The sequence below is a fragment of the Camelus bactrianus genome, chromosome 1 (genome assembly GCF_048773025.1).
Source record: "Camelus bactrianus isolate YW-2024 breed Bactrian camel chromosome 1, ASM4877302v1, whole genome shotgun sequence".
NCBI lineage: Eukaryota > Metazoa > Chordata > Mammalia > Artiodactyla > Camelidae > Camelus > Camelus bactrianus.
In genome coordinates, this window is record NC_133539.1 from 89,023,128 (window position 1) to 89,039,756 (window position 16,629).

The following is a 16,629-nucleotide window of genomic DNA, read 5'->3' on the forward strand; positions in this document are numbered from 1 at the left end:
CTGCTCTCCTTGTTTCATCTGAGTTCTTTGTTACCCTGTGCAACCTCAAAACAGCTCTTATTTTTAGGCTGTACTCCTCACCTCTCTCCTTTCAGTAACAGAGTCATGTCTCACCACCCCTATCCCTTCCAACTCTCATTCTCTTTTTTCAACTCATGCCACACAGACAAAGATAAAAGTCAGATTTTACAAGAAAACAAAGATTTGATAACTATCCTCTTCTATGTCTTCAAAAGAAGGCCATCTTCCCAAAACAACATTAAAAAGATACTCAACATCATTAGTCATTAGGAAAATGCTAACTAAAAACACACTGCGAAACCACTTCACAACTACCAGACATACTGGAACTTAAAAGATCCGCAAGGATATGAAGCAACTAGAATTCTCACGCACCGATGATGGAAATGTGAAACAGTATATCCACTTTGGAGTAGCAGTTTAGCTATTTTTTTTAAAAGCTAATATACACCTACCGTATGATCTAGCCACTCTACTCCTAGGTATTTACCCAAGAGCAATGAAAGCATATGTCAACACAAAGACTTGTACATGAATGTTTACAGGCAAAAACTGGCATCAATTCAAAGGTCCAACAACATGTGAATGGATGTTCAAATTTTGGTATATCCATACAATAGACTACCAAGCAATAAAAATAAATGAAAATTAAAAAAAATTAATGAAAATTAAAAAAAATGAAATAAAAGTAAATGATAGATGCAACAACACAGGTGAATTTTAATGATTATACTGTTGGCGGGGGAAGGAGAGGAACCAGGAAAAAAGAAAGTACATACTCCATATTTCCATTTATATAAATTCCATTTACAAAATGCAAACTAACTCTACAGTGACAGAAAGCACATTAATGGTTGCCAAGCGATGGAGAGAGGGATTGGAGAAGGACACCGGAAAAAAGTATTACAAAGGGCGTGAAGAAACTTTCAAGGGTGATGGATATGTTCATTATCTTGATGGTGGCGGATGGTTCCAAAAAGATACACAAAACTAATCGACTTGTATATGTTAAATATGTGCAGTTTATTGTATGCCAATCATACCTCGGTAAAGCTGTTTGTAAAAAGAGCAGTTGCGGCAACTGGCAAAACTGGAATCTGGACTGTGTCTCAGATAATAATATCGTATCAATGTTAAATGTTTTTAAATGAGGAAAGTGGACGTCCTAATCTTCATAACATACAGTCACCATGAGGGCTTCTCTCTGGTAAAGTGGAAACATCAGTTGGGCACTCCCACTGTTATCCTATTTCTGAGAGGAAAAAAAAAAAAAAAAACTAGCTGTCCTTCCTGTCAAAGAATTCCCTCTTAGGCAATATTTCCAAAGTACATGCCTGCCTGTACTCTTTCATGTCTAAAACTGCTTGCATTACATAATGCTTTGGGGATAAACAATTTCCATCACTCGCTATGTGACTCCATGAACCAGAGCAGGGTCTGTGGATCTAATAGGAGACTGTAGAGAGCTTCTCTGGCTGCTGTCAGGATCCCAGCTCTTAACCAGTGTGATTTCTTCATCAGCATCCCCTTGAATCTCATGGATATTTAAAGTACAAGCTTCCCATAGGGAACTATATTCAATATCTTGTAATAACCTTTAATGAAAAAGAATATGAAAACAAATATATGTATGTATATGCATGACTGAGACATTGTGCTGTACACCAGAAACTGACACCTTGTAACTGACTATACTTCAATTAAAAAAAAAAAAACAAGCTTCCTTTCCAAGAATTCCTTGATGCTCGAAAAGTCTCATTCTTAAACCCAGGACTAGACATTTACCAAAACAGTTTAGGCTGGAAGGACCATATCAGATGCTCAGGAAAGACACCAGGAAAGTGGGAAAGGTTAGACTCCCCACTTGGTCCCTATTCTGAAATCCCCAGGGAATAAAATCCCCGAGGGTCTGAAGCCATAGGCAAGAAAGAAATAGCAACTATAAACTTTTTCTATGTATTTATGAGTATAAGTTACCAGGCTGGGTGCCCATCTCTGTATCCCATCTGGTGTCAAAGATATGGCTGGCACTTAGATTAAAAATAAAGTATTCAATATGGCATTATAATTATCTTTCTAAAATTGACTTTCAAAATAATCAGGATAAATTAATCTTACTCCTAATTCCAAAAAGTCATGTTTATTCTCCTTTGTATCTTTAAAACTTTAAGAAACTAAATTTTCTCAAAGCAATCACCAGAAATACATAATATACTCTTGGTAAAAGAAGTAAGTTCCTGTCACCACCTGAAAAAAATCTCAAAATATATTTCAGTTTCTTACTCCATTATCTTATCGAAGGTACAGTAAAATGGTACCTTTTACAGATTTACACATTGTTCTGTTCTAATAAAGGCATTGAGGCAGGAAACAAACAAAAGGTGTAACTATTTAAAAAGTAAGAGACACAATTACATTATTTGTAGACAAATATGGTTGCATATCTTTATGGGAAAAAAGCAGCAAATGAATCACCAGAAAAGCTACTAAAACTAAACAGGAAGTTTAGGCAGTACTTTTACATACTGGCAATAATCAGTCGGGAAGACAACAAAAAGATGCCGTCATTGTAACCAATTTATAGCAGCAGCAGAGTAAGTACTTCACTCACACTTACTCCATTAGCATTTACTCCAAGAGCATTCATTCGGCCTGCAGAAAAATCTGAAGACTTTAACGCTCTCCCTTCTCCCTCTAGCCTAGACTAATGCCTGAATCTCCCCCACAAAATGCATATAAAAATTCTGAACCTCCTGGGAATCCCCTCTCCTTGGCCTAGAGTAGATTCAAATATTTTAAAACAAAATAATAAAACTTATGACACGTCATAAATAAGAGACTAAAATCCTACTGAATTTGACCAACAAACTCATTTTCTGTAACAGGAAGACAGTAAAATAGAAACAGACAGCCAACAAAAGAACTGCTGTGATACTTCCACGCTGATCAATAGCATTAACTGTACTGAACCCTCATATTAGGGGAAAAAAATAATCACCTGTTTTTCTCCAAACACCCAGGCCCCTCCTTGTTACTTTACAAAGAACAGAGAAAAAACTTAAATTAGACAACTACCTACTAATAGTTTCCCAAGACTTCTTGGAATGTTGGCCCAACCAATAACCATTCCCGCTTCTCTCTCACCTAGCTAACAAAACTCCAGTCTTGGTCACCTTCTGAGGCTGTTGTGACCTCTACAGGAGGCTGGGCTCCTCCCCAGACCCAGGGTGAATTATGCTGGGTCAGAGTTTATCATCATGGTGATGGTTTTCCCATGGCCAAGCCATTGGTTTAGGCACGAACACAATTCTGGCCTAGGAGATGTGAAGGGTAGTTTCCAGGAAGGTTTTCCTCGGGCTTTAAGGACACCGGACAGGTAGTTTCTTTTTAACGTCTCTGGAAATAGCTATATAAAGACTTGAAGTCACTGAGCAGCTGAATCAACCAACCTTGGAAACACCTGCTTCCAGGCCTTTCGTTATGTGAGATAATAAATGTCTCTGGTGTGATAAGCTGCTTCCACTTGAGTTTTCTGTCACTTGCAACCAAAGCCTTTCAAACAGTGCACCATCTAGATGTGCAGCTGGAGTTTACTACAGCTGCAGCTTAAGTCTCTGACAATGGACATACAAGACAAAACCAGCCAATCTATAAAACTGGAAGAGGACATTTCCTTAATTGCCACACCAGCTTTTAACAAAAAGGAGGTATTATTGATCATCTGGAAACTATTCCGCCTCCAGCAGAAATTACCTTGTATCTCCTTTTTTGAGATGAATACTTCTCGCACAAATTTGATGTACCTATTTATTATGCGGAGGAGGAAATATTTAATGACCATAATCTTACTGATTTACAAATGGAAACAACCTAATCCTAATTTATGTCTGTTGAGGCCAGACTAAAAGAAATAGGCTTAAACCAAAGGGATGTAGTTCACACAGAAAGATGATTTTCCTGAGAGGATTATAGAGAAAAAAATTCTCCAGGGACAGTGTGGAATCTCCTTGATGAAAAGTCTTTAAAAATAGATTATTCATGTAGCTGTGAGGCCTTAGGCACTATATTTGGATTATATGACAATTCAAGATCCCTGCCAGGCCTATCCAAAGAGAAAATTTATCTTCTTTCTAAACAGAAATTTAGAAAAACATCTAAGTGTTAAAATAAAGGAGAAGTAAAAACTTCTTAATCCCAAATTCTGGGACAGTTATATTTACCATATACCTATGCAAATCAGTTCTTATAGCAAATTCAGACCATTATCCTAGGGATCAAAAAGGCAAACAGTATGATCAAAATCCTACTATGTCTCAATTTCCACAAAATCCTGACAGTGTCAGTTAAGAGACTTATTTGGTCAGAAAATGCCCAGTGACTAATTTAACTGAGAGTTAATCTATTCGATTAAAAGGAGAAATGAAAGCACTTACCAGATTAAAAAGAAACAGTACCTACTTATCAGAATAAAACAGTTTCTGCCCTAAGGCAATTCTGTAACTAAGAGAATAAAAATTTGCAAATGTTTTTAGATTTAAAACTTCACTGTTCAAGAGTAGTGCTGAATACAGACTGTCCTATTAAGAGTACCATTTGAAATATTTAAGATTTATTGCTACAGGGCATTAAATCCCCATTCACATTTATAATGACCAGAAGTGTTAAAAAGCAAATGCAAATAAGTATTCACTTCTCCAGGGAAGTCATAAGGTTTGCTGACATAACATGCAATGGATAACTGGTCTTTGGTTTAGCAACTAAGACACACAGATTATCTGTCAGCAGCTCACACAGGAGCAGAACAAGGAGGGCAGCAATGATGGTAAATGGTCTGGTAAAGAGTGAGTCTCAGAATACAGCCTATTGCTATAGTGACTTTCACTTTTGTACAAATTAGAAAAAGGCACCTTTTGCAAGTGATTACAGGCCCAGAGAATACTGGCTTGGGGAACATACAGTTCTTCTGTACACATTAGATAATAATGTCTCTCTAACTGGTATCACTGTACAATATACATCTTACACGGTTACAGGCAATGGCCCCAAACTTACCTTTGGGTGGCCCGTGCCCAGTAGCAGACAAGAACTCCCATGTCTTCTAGGAATGGAGGAAAGTAAGTCTCATTCTTTTTTTTATTATTATTAGATTTATTTATTCAATTTGATGGAGGTGCTGGGGATTGAATCCGGGACTTCATGCATGCTAAGCATGCACTTTACCACCGAGCTATACCTTCCCCCCGTAAGTCTCATTCTTAACAGAATTCAACTACCAAAGCCCTCCCTCATTCCAGAAAAGTTGGAGGCAGTTAAAGTTCCATTAAATTGGGCCCCATTCTCACTAACCAGAAAGGGAAAAAAAAAATTCTCCAGAGAGATCATGTAATCAAGCTTTATAGATTCATTTTTCAGATGTAAAGTATTATATCTTTACTTTTTAAGCATAGCTTTTCATAGCACAGGTTTCAACTTTATTGAAAGGATATCAGTTTATCAGAATGCATGATTCTTCTCTATATGAATATTTATTTTAAATGTTTGGTACTTTTCAAGGGAGGGCCTCTAACTACCAAAGAAAGCCACAAAGGTACTGCAGTGCCATTAACTATTTTTAAAATAATGGCTCCCTCTGTTTACTTAAACTTCACCTTTGAAGACTTCTATTAAAAACAGATTATAACTAGCCATCACCGAAGCTTGGGCTTGACTTAAGGTTAACTAAGAGAATAAAGCACTAGCCTTCTGGAATGGAAACACAAGACTAGCGTCTACTCAAGCTAACATACTAAGTCAGTATTATAAACAAAAGAGAAAATAATATTTTGCTGTTCGAAATTAACTTCATATTAGGAAATTATTTCTGTCCTCCCCCCTCACTACCCCCCCCAAAAAACAGTGCTTCAGTATAAAGAGAAATTATGCAAACACATACTCACCCCTACATACTTACCCTAAAGTCAAGCCTTTGGTACTTTAAAATAAAACATAAATCATTGTTCTTTGTTGCTAATGGCTTTATTCATGCCACTATAATGTCTATGCAAGCCTTCCACGAGCAAACAGGCAAAAATGTGACAGAGTCTCTGTAGTGGGAGAGAGATTCTGCCAACAAAGAAGGGGAGTGGATGAGAACTGTATTTAAATGTGAGTCACCCCCTGCTCTGGCTTATGACCCCACAGTTTTTTCATTTCAGGACTTTCTTAGGTAATTATAAGATCCACCTACCAACATGTCACAGGACATAGGAACGCAGCTGTCAAAGAAGAAACTCCAAGTCTTACTGATCAACACAAGAAGACCAGACAGTGTTCACCTCAACTATGCTAAGGTGCAGTTTATTGCCCAAATTATGAGACTATAAAGCTTCAACCAGAAACTGACAGCACAGGCTTTGGAGGTAGACAGCTCTAAGTTTGAATCCCAGTTTCAAATCCTAGTTTTACCACCTATGAGCTGTGAGAAACCTTGGGTAAATTACTCACCCTCTCAGTGCTTTAACTTCTACACATATAAAATGGGGATACCATAGTACCTATCTCAAAAATTCTTATGATAATTAAAATTAGATAGTATACAAAGTACTTTAAACACTACTTGGAATATTATACATATTCAATCATCATCATCATCATCATCATCATCATCAATAATACTGGAGGTTTTTTCTTTCTCCTCTGGTCCAGAAATCCCTCTTCTGGAAATCCACCCTGGAGAAATAATCCAAACTACAGCAGAAGAATAAAAATACTTACTACAATGTTATTTACAATGGTGAAAAGTTAGAGGAACCTCAAAGTATACCAATAAGGAAGCAATTGAGTAATTTATCAAATATCCATTCAGTAAAATATTACTCCATCACTAAAAAATACATTAGAAATATAAAAAAGAATTATATAGCAAAACGACTATGTGTTCATATGATTGCACAAAGTGAGAAAATCCCAAGATTTAAAACCATATATGTGTATATATAATTATAACAATGTAAAATTACATTTAAAATGCATATAAAAAATATGAGCAAGTAATACACCAAAATTATAATAGTGGATGTGACAGGATAATGAAATTTGAAGTAACTGTTTTTCTTTTCTATACTATCTATCAGGTAATCACAGTACTTTCATAATTTTAAAACTAATTTATTTTTAAATATGTTTAATTTGCTGTAAATTTATTTTAATAGTCATTAAATAGGATTATTAAAATGGTAACAGAAGTTAAATCACAAAAATATACTACTGGGGGGGTAGGGGATAGCTCAAGTGATAGAGTGCATGCTTAGTATGCACAAGGTTCTGGGTTCAATCCCCAGTACCTCCTCTAAAAATAAATAAATTAATAAACCTATTACCTCCCCTTCAAAAATAATGATAATACATACATAAATAAAAATATATTACCTAAGTAGTTCAAGATCAAAATAGAATAAAACAAATGCTTCAAATATTAACACGCAAAATTAAGCTATTACTTTTTAAAAATCTGAGTCCCTAATGAATTAAGTTATTACTTTTTCAAAATCTGAGTCCAGTTATACATATATAACTGGAAAAAAAATCTGAGTCCATAATGAATTATGTGCCTACATTTAAATTAGACAGATCCCAGGGACCACTTTCATCTGAGACTGAATAATACACATTTTTTAATTTTAAAATCATTGTCAGGGAAATGAAATCATTTAAGAGAAATGAAGATACTGTGCTGTTTCTTAGTCTTGGGAAAGCTACAGTTTGTAACAAAACATAAATTATTCCTAGTAACGAAGTAGAAGAGTAATAAATAACTTTCCATTGGAATAAATTAGATATTATTTATAATGTATATTTTCATTGTTTTAAAATGTGTCCATTTAGTTAAGCTATGACAGAAATAGTGTTCTACAAAATGGGGAGTTAACCATCAACAAATATTTTACGAGTCCCAGGAAGTGTCTAAATATAAGGGAGAAAGGAAACAAATTAACAGCCAAATTCATGCTATTCTCACTATTGTCCAAATTCGCCCTTCCATCAACTGCCCTCTTTCATGTTGATGGTGTCACATTGGGAACCTCGACAGCAGTCTTACTACTTCAAGAGGGTCTCCAATTCATCCTTTCCCCCTCTTTCAGCAACTGTCCACACCCCTGGGTTTCATCTTCACTGCTCTGTCCCAGGCTTCCAGTGGACAACCCCCCCTACACACACACCCTTTCTCTATTTTGTTTGTTCACGTCAATCCTCTATATAGATTAGAGGAACAGATTACCAAAGCTTGGATTTAAAAGCCATTCCTTTGCTCAAAAATACCCAAGGGTTCTCCAATATCGATAGGCTCCTCAGCGTGGCTTTCAGCATCAGTGCTGACGACAGTTCCAGCAGCATCTCCCACTTCTCAGCTGTGTGCACCATAAACTCCAGGCCAAGGCTCTTCAACTGTGTCCCAGCACACAGATGGATCTTATCATTTAAGTAGTCACAATTTGTGACCCATATTGGCTCAAGTACCAAAACTTATTAATTATTTACTTTCTAAACTAAGCTAGCAAGGATTCAGGTTTATTCCTATGTCTTCTCATTTACTTGCATTAGAAATGGGGATGGAATTTCTGCTAGACACTGGGAACTGCCCATAACCCTGGGTTCCCCATGGAGGTGTGTTACACATGAAATCATATCTGTCACGTGAGTCACAGTGGAAAGCTGTTCCAAACCAGGGTTCCTCAAGGAGTAGCATCGCTAGAGGTACCTTCCACCTGCAGAGGGAGCACACCCTGCCTCACTTCAAATTATGGCCAATAGTTAAACTTTAAAAGCCGCCCTCCTCATAAAGAGCAAGAGGAGAGGGACACAGGGACTCTGGAAGCAACCAGACACTAGCAGAAGAACCTTTTTAGAATCGCTCTACTCCATCAAGATGGAGACAGCTTATTAAAAAGTTGGAGGCCAAGAATTTAATTTTATGGATTTTCTACTCACAGCGCTGATACGGAGTTTCTTTTTTAAACAAATATACTTAATTAAAAAATAGTCAATCTAAAAAAATAGGATTAAGTATATCATAACACAGAAGGTACTCAAATATGGAAGAAAATGAGTGGGCCTCTAGATGACAGCAGATGGGGAAAGCCTGCTCTAAACCAATGAGCTCCCTGCCTGTCTTACCACTGTGCCTGCATTTTACTTCCTCTAGTCCATTTTCACACTTGTTCTTCCACCTATAATGTCATCTTTTCATTCTCCCTCCACCCAGTCTCTGTCTACTGAAATGCCAGGAAATAATCAAACGCCAGTTCCTCTTCAAAATTGTCCAAGACTCCCCAGGCTCCCTCAGACAGGCAGCACCCTCTTGTAGGTGGTCGAACTACATCCTGTAGTTCTATTTAAAAAAAAAAAAAATCATCTCTTGAAGTAGATGGAATGCTTCCTGAGGGCAGGGAACACACTGATTCATCTTTGGGCATTACAGAGAGCATACTACTGTTTGCCACATGTGGCAAACTATACAGAAAATGTAGGTTTATTTGAACTGAATTTCTAAACAGTCTGTTCAGAAGATACACCAAGGTCAGCAGTCAGGATCCTACCTTCGCCTTCAAAGAGTTGCCAAGCACAGAATAGGTGTGGGTACTAAAGGGAAAGTGTGTTCCCCCTTTTGGGCGCAGAAATGTTAACGTGCCATTTTAAACTAAAATAATCTGAATTTTTTCTTCAACCATAAGGCATTTGTTCACGCTTAATCCACAGGCCTCTTGTACATCAGTAATGTGGGGGCCCATTTACTAACAGCAGCTGTAATGTCTGAAAAGCAGATCATTCATTGTATCACTCATAATTTATTTATTTGGAACTAGTATATCTTATTTCAGAAAGGATTCAATAAAACTTACATAAATACATACACTACAAGAGAAAATGACATATTGAAGAGGAAATAGAGAAAAATGGGACAAAGGAAAACTAAATGGAGGAAAGATAAGCTGTCCTAGGAATGAGGTTCATGTGCCAAATTAGTAAAATTCTGCACACTTGATAGAGGCAGGTCAGAGGTTTGGCTCTAACATTCCTAGCAGCCAACAAACACAGGATGATCCAATCAGCTACATGATTCAGCATCCTTAAGATAAAAACAAAAAGCTCTCAGAGAACACTCTCTCCCTTGGTCCTCATAAAGAAGATACTATATAATGTAACAAATAAAGTCCTCAATGACTTCTCTGCAGTTGATTTATCAGAGAGCTTTGGAAGACCGTCCCTCATAACAGTCCTCACGGGCAAATGCCAGCACAAAAGTCAGTAAGTGCAAAATGACAGAGAGGGACACGATCAGGGCAAGGTGGGGTCCAGGTACACAGCTCCCTGCAGGTCTAGATTTATCAGAAACAGATTTGATTCTATCTAGACTAACCTAAAATCCAGAGGCTTCAGGCATCCACTTCGCTTTGAAATTATAAACAAAACTTGATGTTCATGTCCATTTTTCTGGGGGATATGTCTGTGGTTTCATAACATCCTCAAAGAGAAGAATGACTCAAGAAAAGTTAAGAACCACTGATCTAAAGAACTTGACTGTATACATCCTTCAGGCAACCCACCATAAGCAGTTTTTCTTCTGAGCTTCTGAGAAGTGCTAACTCTCAAGACTATAGCTCCTGACAAGTATCTGAAGTACAGCTTCTCTCTGATGTGAAGTGTGGAACTCTAAGCTTAAACCCCTGACCAAACTGTGTGTCAATTGTATGATATGTGACCTTTAATACAGTAATGCCCATAAGCATATAGAGCGCATAACAATTGTTTTTCTAGGTAGAGTTCAGCTATGAACGCTGACAAAGTTGCCTGAAAGGATGGGTAATATTTCTTCTAGTTAATTTTTAAAAAGTTTAAAAAAACAAAACACCTTTTGCCTGTGGATAAAAATTACAGATAAGCAAAACAATTTTCCTAGATAAACATCATTTATAACTTTAAAAATAACCTTTCCACATTAGTTGATACAATCTGAGTTTTTTTTAACCTTTCTGTTTTAATTTGCATTATACAGCAAAACAATCACTTTATACACACACACACACACACACACACACACACACACACACAGAGTCAACCATCCACCCATAGTATGGTAGTTAGAATGTCTCAAGGGTTTAAGAGCATAAAGTGAGGAACCTGGCCTGTAGAACCTCCAAGACACAGCTCATTAAGATATGATCCACCTAGAATTCACAGCCATCCAGAGTATAGTCCCCAGCATAACATGTTCAGAGACATATCTTTGTCAAAAATACACAGCTGAAGAGACTGAGAACTAACTCAAGTTAACTCAACTCCTAAGAGGCTGAAGTACAAATCAGAATACCAATTTATTAACTAATCATAAAGAATATTCTTTTTTCCGAATTATAAAATTTGCACCTGAAGCCAGGATGCTGCTTTCCCAATGCTAAGATACCTGGAATCCTAAATTAATAGTCAGTTCACCAGTAGTGATCAAAGCTATGGCTTTCACAGGTAGTCTCCTTCCTTCCTTGGATACTGATGCCCCAACACTGCAGACTTTTTGGTCTTTAAGCTTTCTTCTTCCACAACCTTCTCTCCATCAAGTATTTCTCTAGACAGAGTATTATGCAACTGATGAAGGTTAAGACCTTCATTATTATCCATATTTTTTAGATTAAAAACTCCCTGATAAAGTTGCAAAAACAACTTGCCCAACGTCACAGTTAGTATAAGACAGAGCAGAGATTCAAAACCAAATCTCAAGCCAAAGCCTACACTTTTAACCTTGCAGTAAATGATGCCTTTAAGGTGTCTTTCCCAGGGCCTCCCACCTCCCAGTTTGATTTAAATGACCCTCTTCGGTATTCCAATAACACCCTCAGCACACCATGTCTATAATTTCTGGTATACAGGTCTATCTCTCTCACCACACTGAAACTTTCTGAAGATGGGAATCATGTTTCATTCACCCTCATATCCCTAGTGTGCTATTTACTCAGGCAAATATGCAAACTAATTTGTCCACTGGTTTAATATAAAGATCATCAAACCGAAGGCCTTGAACAAGACATGTAGCCTTAGGAAGGTCACAAATACTCCTACCATCAATAAACATCTCATCTAAAATACAGGATGAAACAGATTCACAAGGTGGCTTAGGGTCTTTCTGTATCTAAAAGCACTACCACTGTAGATGGGCCCTGATTTTTATTAGTTTGAATTACTAGAAATAAAGTTTAACTCCTCATTCATCTTCCGTGACACTCTACAGACAACATATAAAGGTATACAGACAGAGAGTTCAGAAAAAGCTCCCTCTTTTCTGAAAGGAGATAACTATCATCTACACCAAAATCAAACAGTGGCACCCTCCTCTGGTGAATATTAAAGGAGCTAAACAACACAAAATACAAAAAAATTAGATGGTGGGATTTTCTTCGGATGAAAGAAAAAGCAAGAGAGAAATTACCTAAGATTATTTGTTATCGCATTCCCAATAGCATTTAAATAGTTTGTTTTTAAACTACTTATTTTGCCCCAAAACAAAGCCAGAATGAATGAACTGACTATATACTGTATACAGTTATAGATGGAACAAATTATTCTATTTTTCAGGGTACTGATATTATTAACTATTTTGCAAACAGCAAGCTTTTTAATATAAGGAACAATGAAATGCATTTCATAGGGTGGCTAACAATGATCAGCTCGTTTACTATCTAAAAATTTAATGAAAAATTCCTATACAAGTAAAATATTTCTAGTTAAATAAAAGCATTTAGCATGTCCCTTCTCTGAATGGTGAATTTGCCAGAAGATAGTACTGTAAATTTTTCAACCTAAAATCTATTGGGGTCTTCAATGTTCAGATTTTAGAATATCAACTTAGAAGAAAAATTTAAATACCCATTCACTTACACATGTAGGCTCAAAACATGCAATACAGCATACCCAGACATACATAACCCAAAGTTTCACAGCATTAATATTACATCCAAACCTGTAAATTAAGAATAAAACTGTGGGGGAGGGTACAGCTCAGTGGTAGAGTACATGCCTAGCATGCATGAGGTCCTGGGTTCCATTCCCAGTACCTCCATTAAAATAAATAAATAAATGTAATTACCTCCCCCTAAAACAAAAACAAACCCCTCCAAAAATTAAAAAGAAAGTTAAAAAATAATTTTTTAAAAAAATAAATAAAAATTTTAAAAGAATAAAACTATGCTAAGACAAGAAGCAGATTATCATCTGCCAACAATTTTAACATAAAAATACAAAATAAATATAAGCTTTATTAAATGACTTCCAACAGATAAGGCACATAAAATGAATATACAGACATTCTGACTGAAGCTAAAAAATTAATTAGCCATTATATTGATAACCTTGTCTTGCAGATATGTTTTTATCCAAATACACAGCATTTCTTCCCTCAGTTAACTACACCTTTCATCTTCCCTGTGACCAAGGGGAAAGGAAGGAACCCCCCCTACGTTACAGGAGAGGCTACAAAATTACAATCAATGAGAAACCTTTATTTTAAAAGACAGAACATACAAAGGGCTAGGGTGGCTGGAAAATAGCAAAACCTGATTTCATCTCTACTAAATAAATTTTCCAACTAAGTTTGTCATTAATTGCAAAGTTGGTTCTACAAGGCAGGTAGATACAGTATGTTGGAATGATTAGCAGATTGGTGGGTGAGGTGACTTTGTATCCAAAAGAGAATGCAGTTAAGATAACCAATTGAAAGCTCTCTCAGTGTTCACCCAAAACAAAGGCCAAAGAACAAGCTTGAAAGAGAATGACATCCCCTAGAGCCCACCCAAAGACCAGAAGGGCCAAGAAGAGAATTAAGGGAAAGGGGGAAAAGCTGGGTGGGAGTTCGGGGCTGTGGGAGGAGAGGGAAATGATGAAGAAGGGGTGGCGAAGGGGGGCGCGGGAATACGGGTAAAAATGTAGGTTGAAAAGGGGGGAAAAAGTATGCAGCAAGAAACTGTTCCAAACTGCCAAACTTAGAATAACGGGGTATCTGGCCTGGTGCTCTTTGGAGCACGGCGCAGAAGCCATATCTGCCACTCACTTCGCCTGGGCCAATGCCCAAGGACCAAAGCCAACTCTCGCCCCGACCTCCTGGAAATCTAAGCCCGGGAGAGCAATCTGGGTGCCGCAGAAATTTGGGAGAGGGACCTGAACCGGCGTCTAACCTCATCTCTTGCTCCCGCAGGAACCCCAAATTTAGAAGGAATTTACAAGCAAGAAGACGTCTGCGTCCCACGCCAGCCAGGGGGCAGGGACCAGATCCGAGCACTGCTGCCTCTGCGGGCACCGACACCTCTGCAAATGCCAGAAGCATCTCCGTCCTGCGCCTCGATTCGGTTAAACGCAGGCGGCCAGCGAAGAGCTGCTGTCAAGTGGCCGGGTGGCACTGGCAAAGTTAATGGAACTGGGAAGAAGCGCAGCGCTGCCCCTCGGGTTTCTCCTCAGGGCACAGGCGATGGGAAGGAGTCAGAGGTTCCTTCATCCTCTCTAAACCCTCGCAGACTCGGCTCCACTGAGTCTGTCTTTTCCCGAACGAGAATCAAAGAATACTATCTTCCTTCTTTGTGCTAGGGGAGCTGAGGCCTCACGCCAAAGTTCATTGTTGAAACCATTACCTCTCCCAGCAAAACTAGCAGTCATTTGCTGGGTTTTGGCCTTGGGAAACCTCATATATTATGAAGCACAAAATAGGTTATGGATGACCCTACCTCCCCGACATAGGACCCTCAGTACAAGAGGTCTAGATCCAGCAGTGTTTTTGGCAACTTGGCCACATGTGGAAGTAGTGGCTTTGTCCAGCCCGGCACCAGGTCATCACCACGCCTCTCGCACTCAGGTCCTACCCTGCCGCTCACACAACGTCCTGTTATTTATGCGCGCGCGCGAGCGCGCAGGCACACACACAGAGCTCCAGAAAACTCTTACCTCGCCTCCGTGGCCGTCGAAGATCCCGAAGATGGACGGATGTGTCTTGTTGGCTAGGTCCGTAAGAACTTCGAAGCGGTCCTCCATGTGGTCTCTCCGGCCCTGGATGGAATACACGGCCACATTGTGGCTCTTGAACTCCCAGGTCTTGGAAAACTCCGCCTCCAGCACGTCGAGCCCCCCGAGCCGATCGTTCTGCATGATTTCAGCCACCTTGCCCTTCACCATCTTCACGGCGTCCCGGCTGGACTTGACGATGGTCTTCACCTCGTCCGTGTGGAAGAAGTAACTCCACAGCGCCAAGCTGATGCACAGCAGGAAGAGCGTCTCGGGTCTCAGCAAGAAGTAGCGCATGATGCGACCCAAGAGAGACAGCAAAGTCATCGTATCCTCTATCATTTATTATCGCTAGAGCCCCAACCACCAGCAGCGACGCGCGCCCCGAAGGCTCGCCGGGTCCCGGAGCACTGCGGAGACGGCCCGCGCGGAGAGAGGCGGAGCAGCAGCCGAGGGTGGAGGGGGAGGAGGTTCGCGGAACCTGCCGGGAGGCGGACGAGCAGGCAGCTCCAAGCCCGCACGGCGAACAGAGGCAGTTTCTCTTTTGTCTCCGGGCCTCAGCGGCCCAGAGGCCCGCGCCCTGTGCACCGGAGCCTTGTCCGCCGCTCGCGCCGCCTCCCCTCCCTACGCCCCTTTGTGAGGCGGCGGCGGCCAAGACAGTGGCGGTGGCAGCAGCAGTTGCGGGTGCCGGGCTAGAAGAGAGGAATCAAGATAAAGTTGGGCCGGGCGGGTCGGCCGAGGTGGGCGGGAGAGTTTAGAGGCGCTGGCGCCCTTTCGGCTCCTCCGCGGGTGCCCCCTGGCCGCTTCGGGGAGCGTTCAGCAGGTAAGGAGGCGCGGGGCGCGAGAGCCTGGCGGGCAAGGGATGCACGTCCCCTTGGTCGCAGCTGCAGGGGAGCGCAGAGCGGGCCGAGCGCTTGGAGTCCTTCAGACACCCCAGGAGGCCCCAGAGAATAAAAGTTTTGCTGGAGCCTGGGCAGAGGCGGGGGTACGCGGAGCCCGGCGACGCAGCACGATAGGTGCGGAGCCGCAAGCGGCCGGCCGCGCTCTGCCTGCCTCTCCTGAACACCTCCCTGCTCTGCTCCGCTTCGCTCGGCTCGGCTCGTCTCGCGCGCTCCCTCCTCGAGCCCCGGCTCGCGCTCGCCCCGCCCAGCGCGCGCTCGCCCCGCCCCGCCTCGCCCCGCCTCGCCCCGCCCCTTGAGCCGGGATTCGAGGCCCGGAGGTGCCCGCGCGGAGCTGTCAAAAGCTGAAGCGACTCGGCGGCAGCTGGCGCTCTTGCAGCTCCAGGCGGTCCGGGCGAACCGAGGGGGAGGGAAGGGGCGCGGCCGCGGCCGAGTTCGAGTGGATGGTCGTTTCTGCCTCCTGTGCGAGCTCTCAGAACATTATAATACTGACCCTGGTAGTCTGAACGGTGGTTTCCCGGGAGCTACTGCTACCAGCTGGAAAGCAGAGGGCCGCACGTGAGCGTCCCCCCCTCCGGCTGGCGGCACGGTAGTGCGGTCCCCGCCTCGCCAGGCATAAGGCAAGCGAGAAGGGACGTACTTCTCTTGGCTCGCAAAGCGAGGCGGAGAGGATCGTCGGTTTTCTGTGACAGAG

At 40.8% G+C, this 16,629-nt stretch overlaps 1 protein-coding gene across 2 annotated transcripts in view; it reads right to left on the reverse strand.

Annotated features, from left to right (window-relative positions):
* Window positions 1-16,166, reverse strand: part of PPM1L (protein phosphatase, Mg2+/Mn2+ dependent 1L) — a 265,078-nt gene extending 248,912 nt beyond the window's left edge. For both annotated transcript variants that reach the window (XM_010952057.3, XM_045514536.2), the window contains exon 1: window positions 14,980-16,166. In XM_010952057.3, coding sequence (XP_010950359.2) covers window positions 14,980-15,378 — 399 coding nt within the window. In that variant the 5' untranslated portion in view covers window positions 15,379-16,166. The remainder of the gene's footprint in view (window positions 1-14,979) is intronic.
* Between the last annotated feature and the right edge of the window lie 463 nt (window positions 16,167-16,629).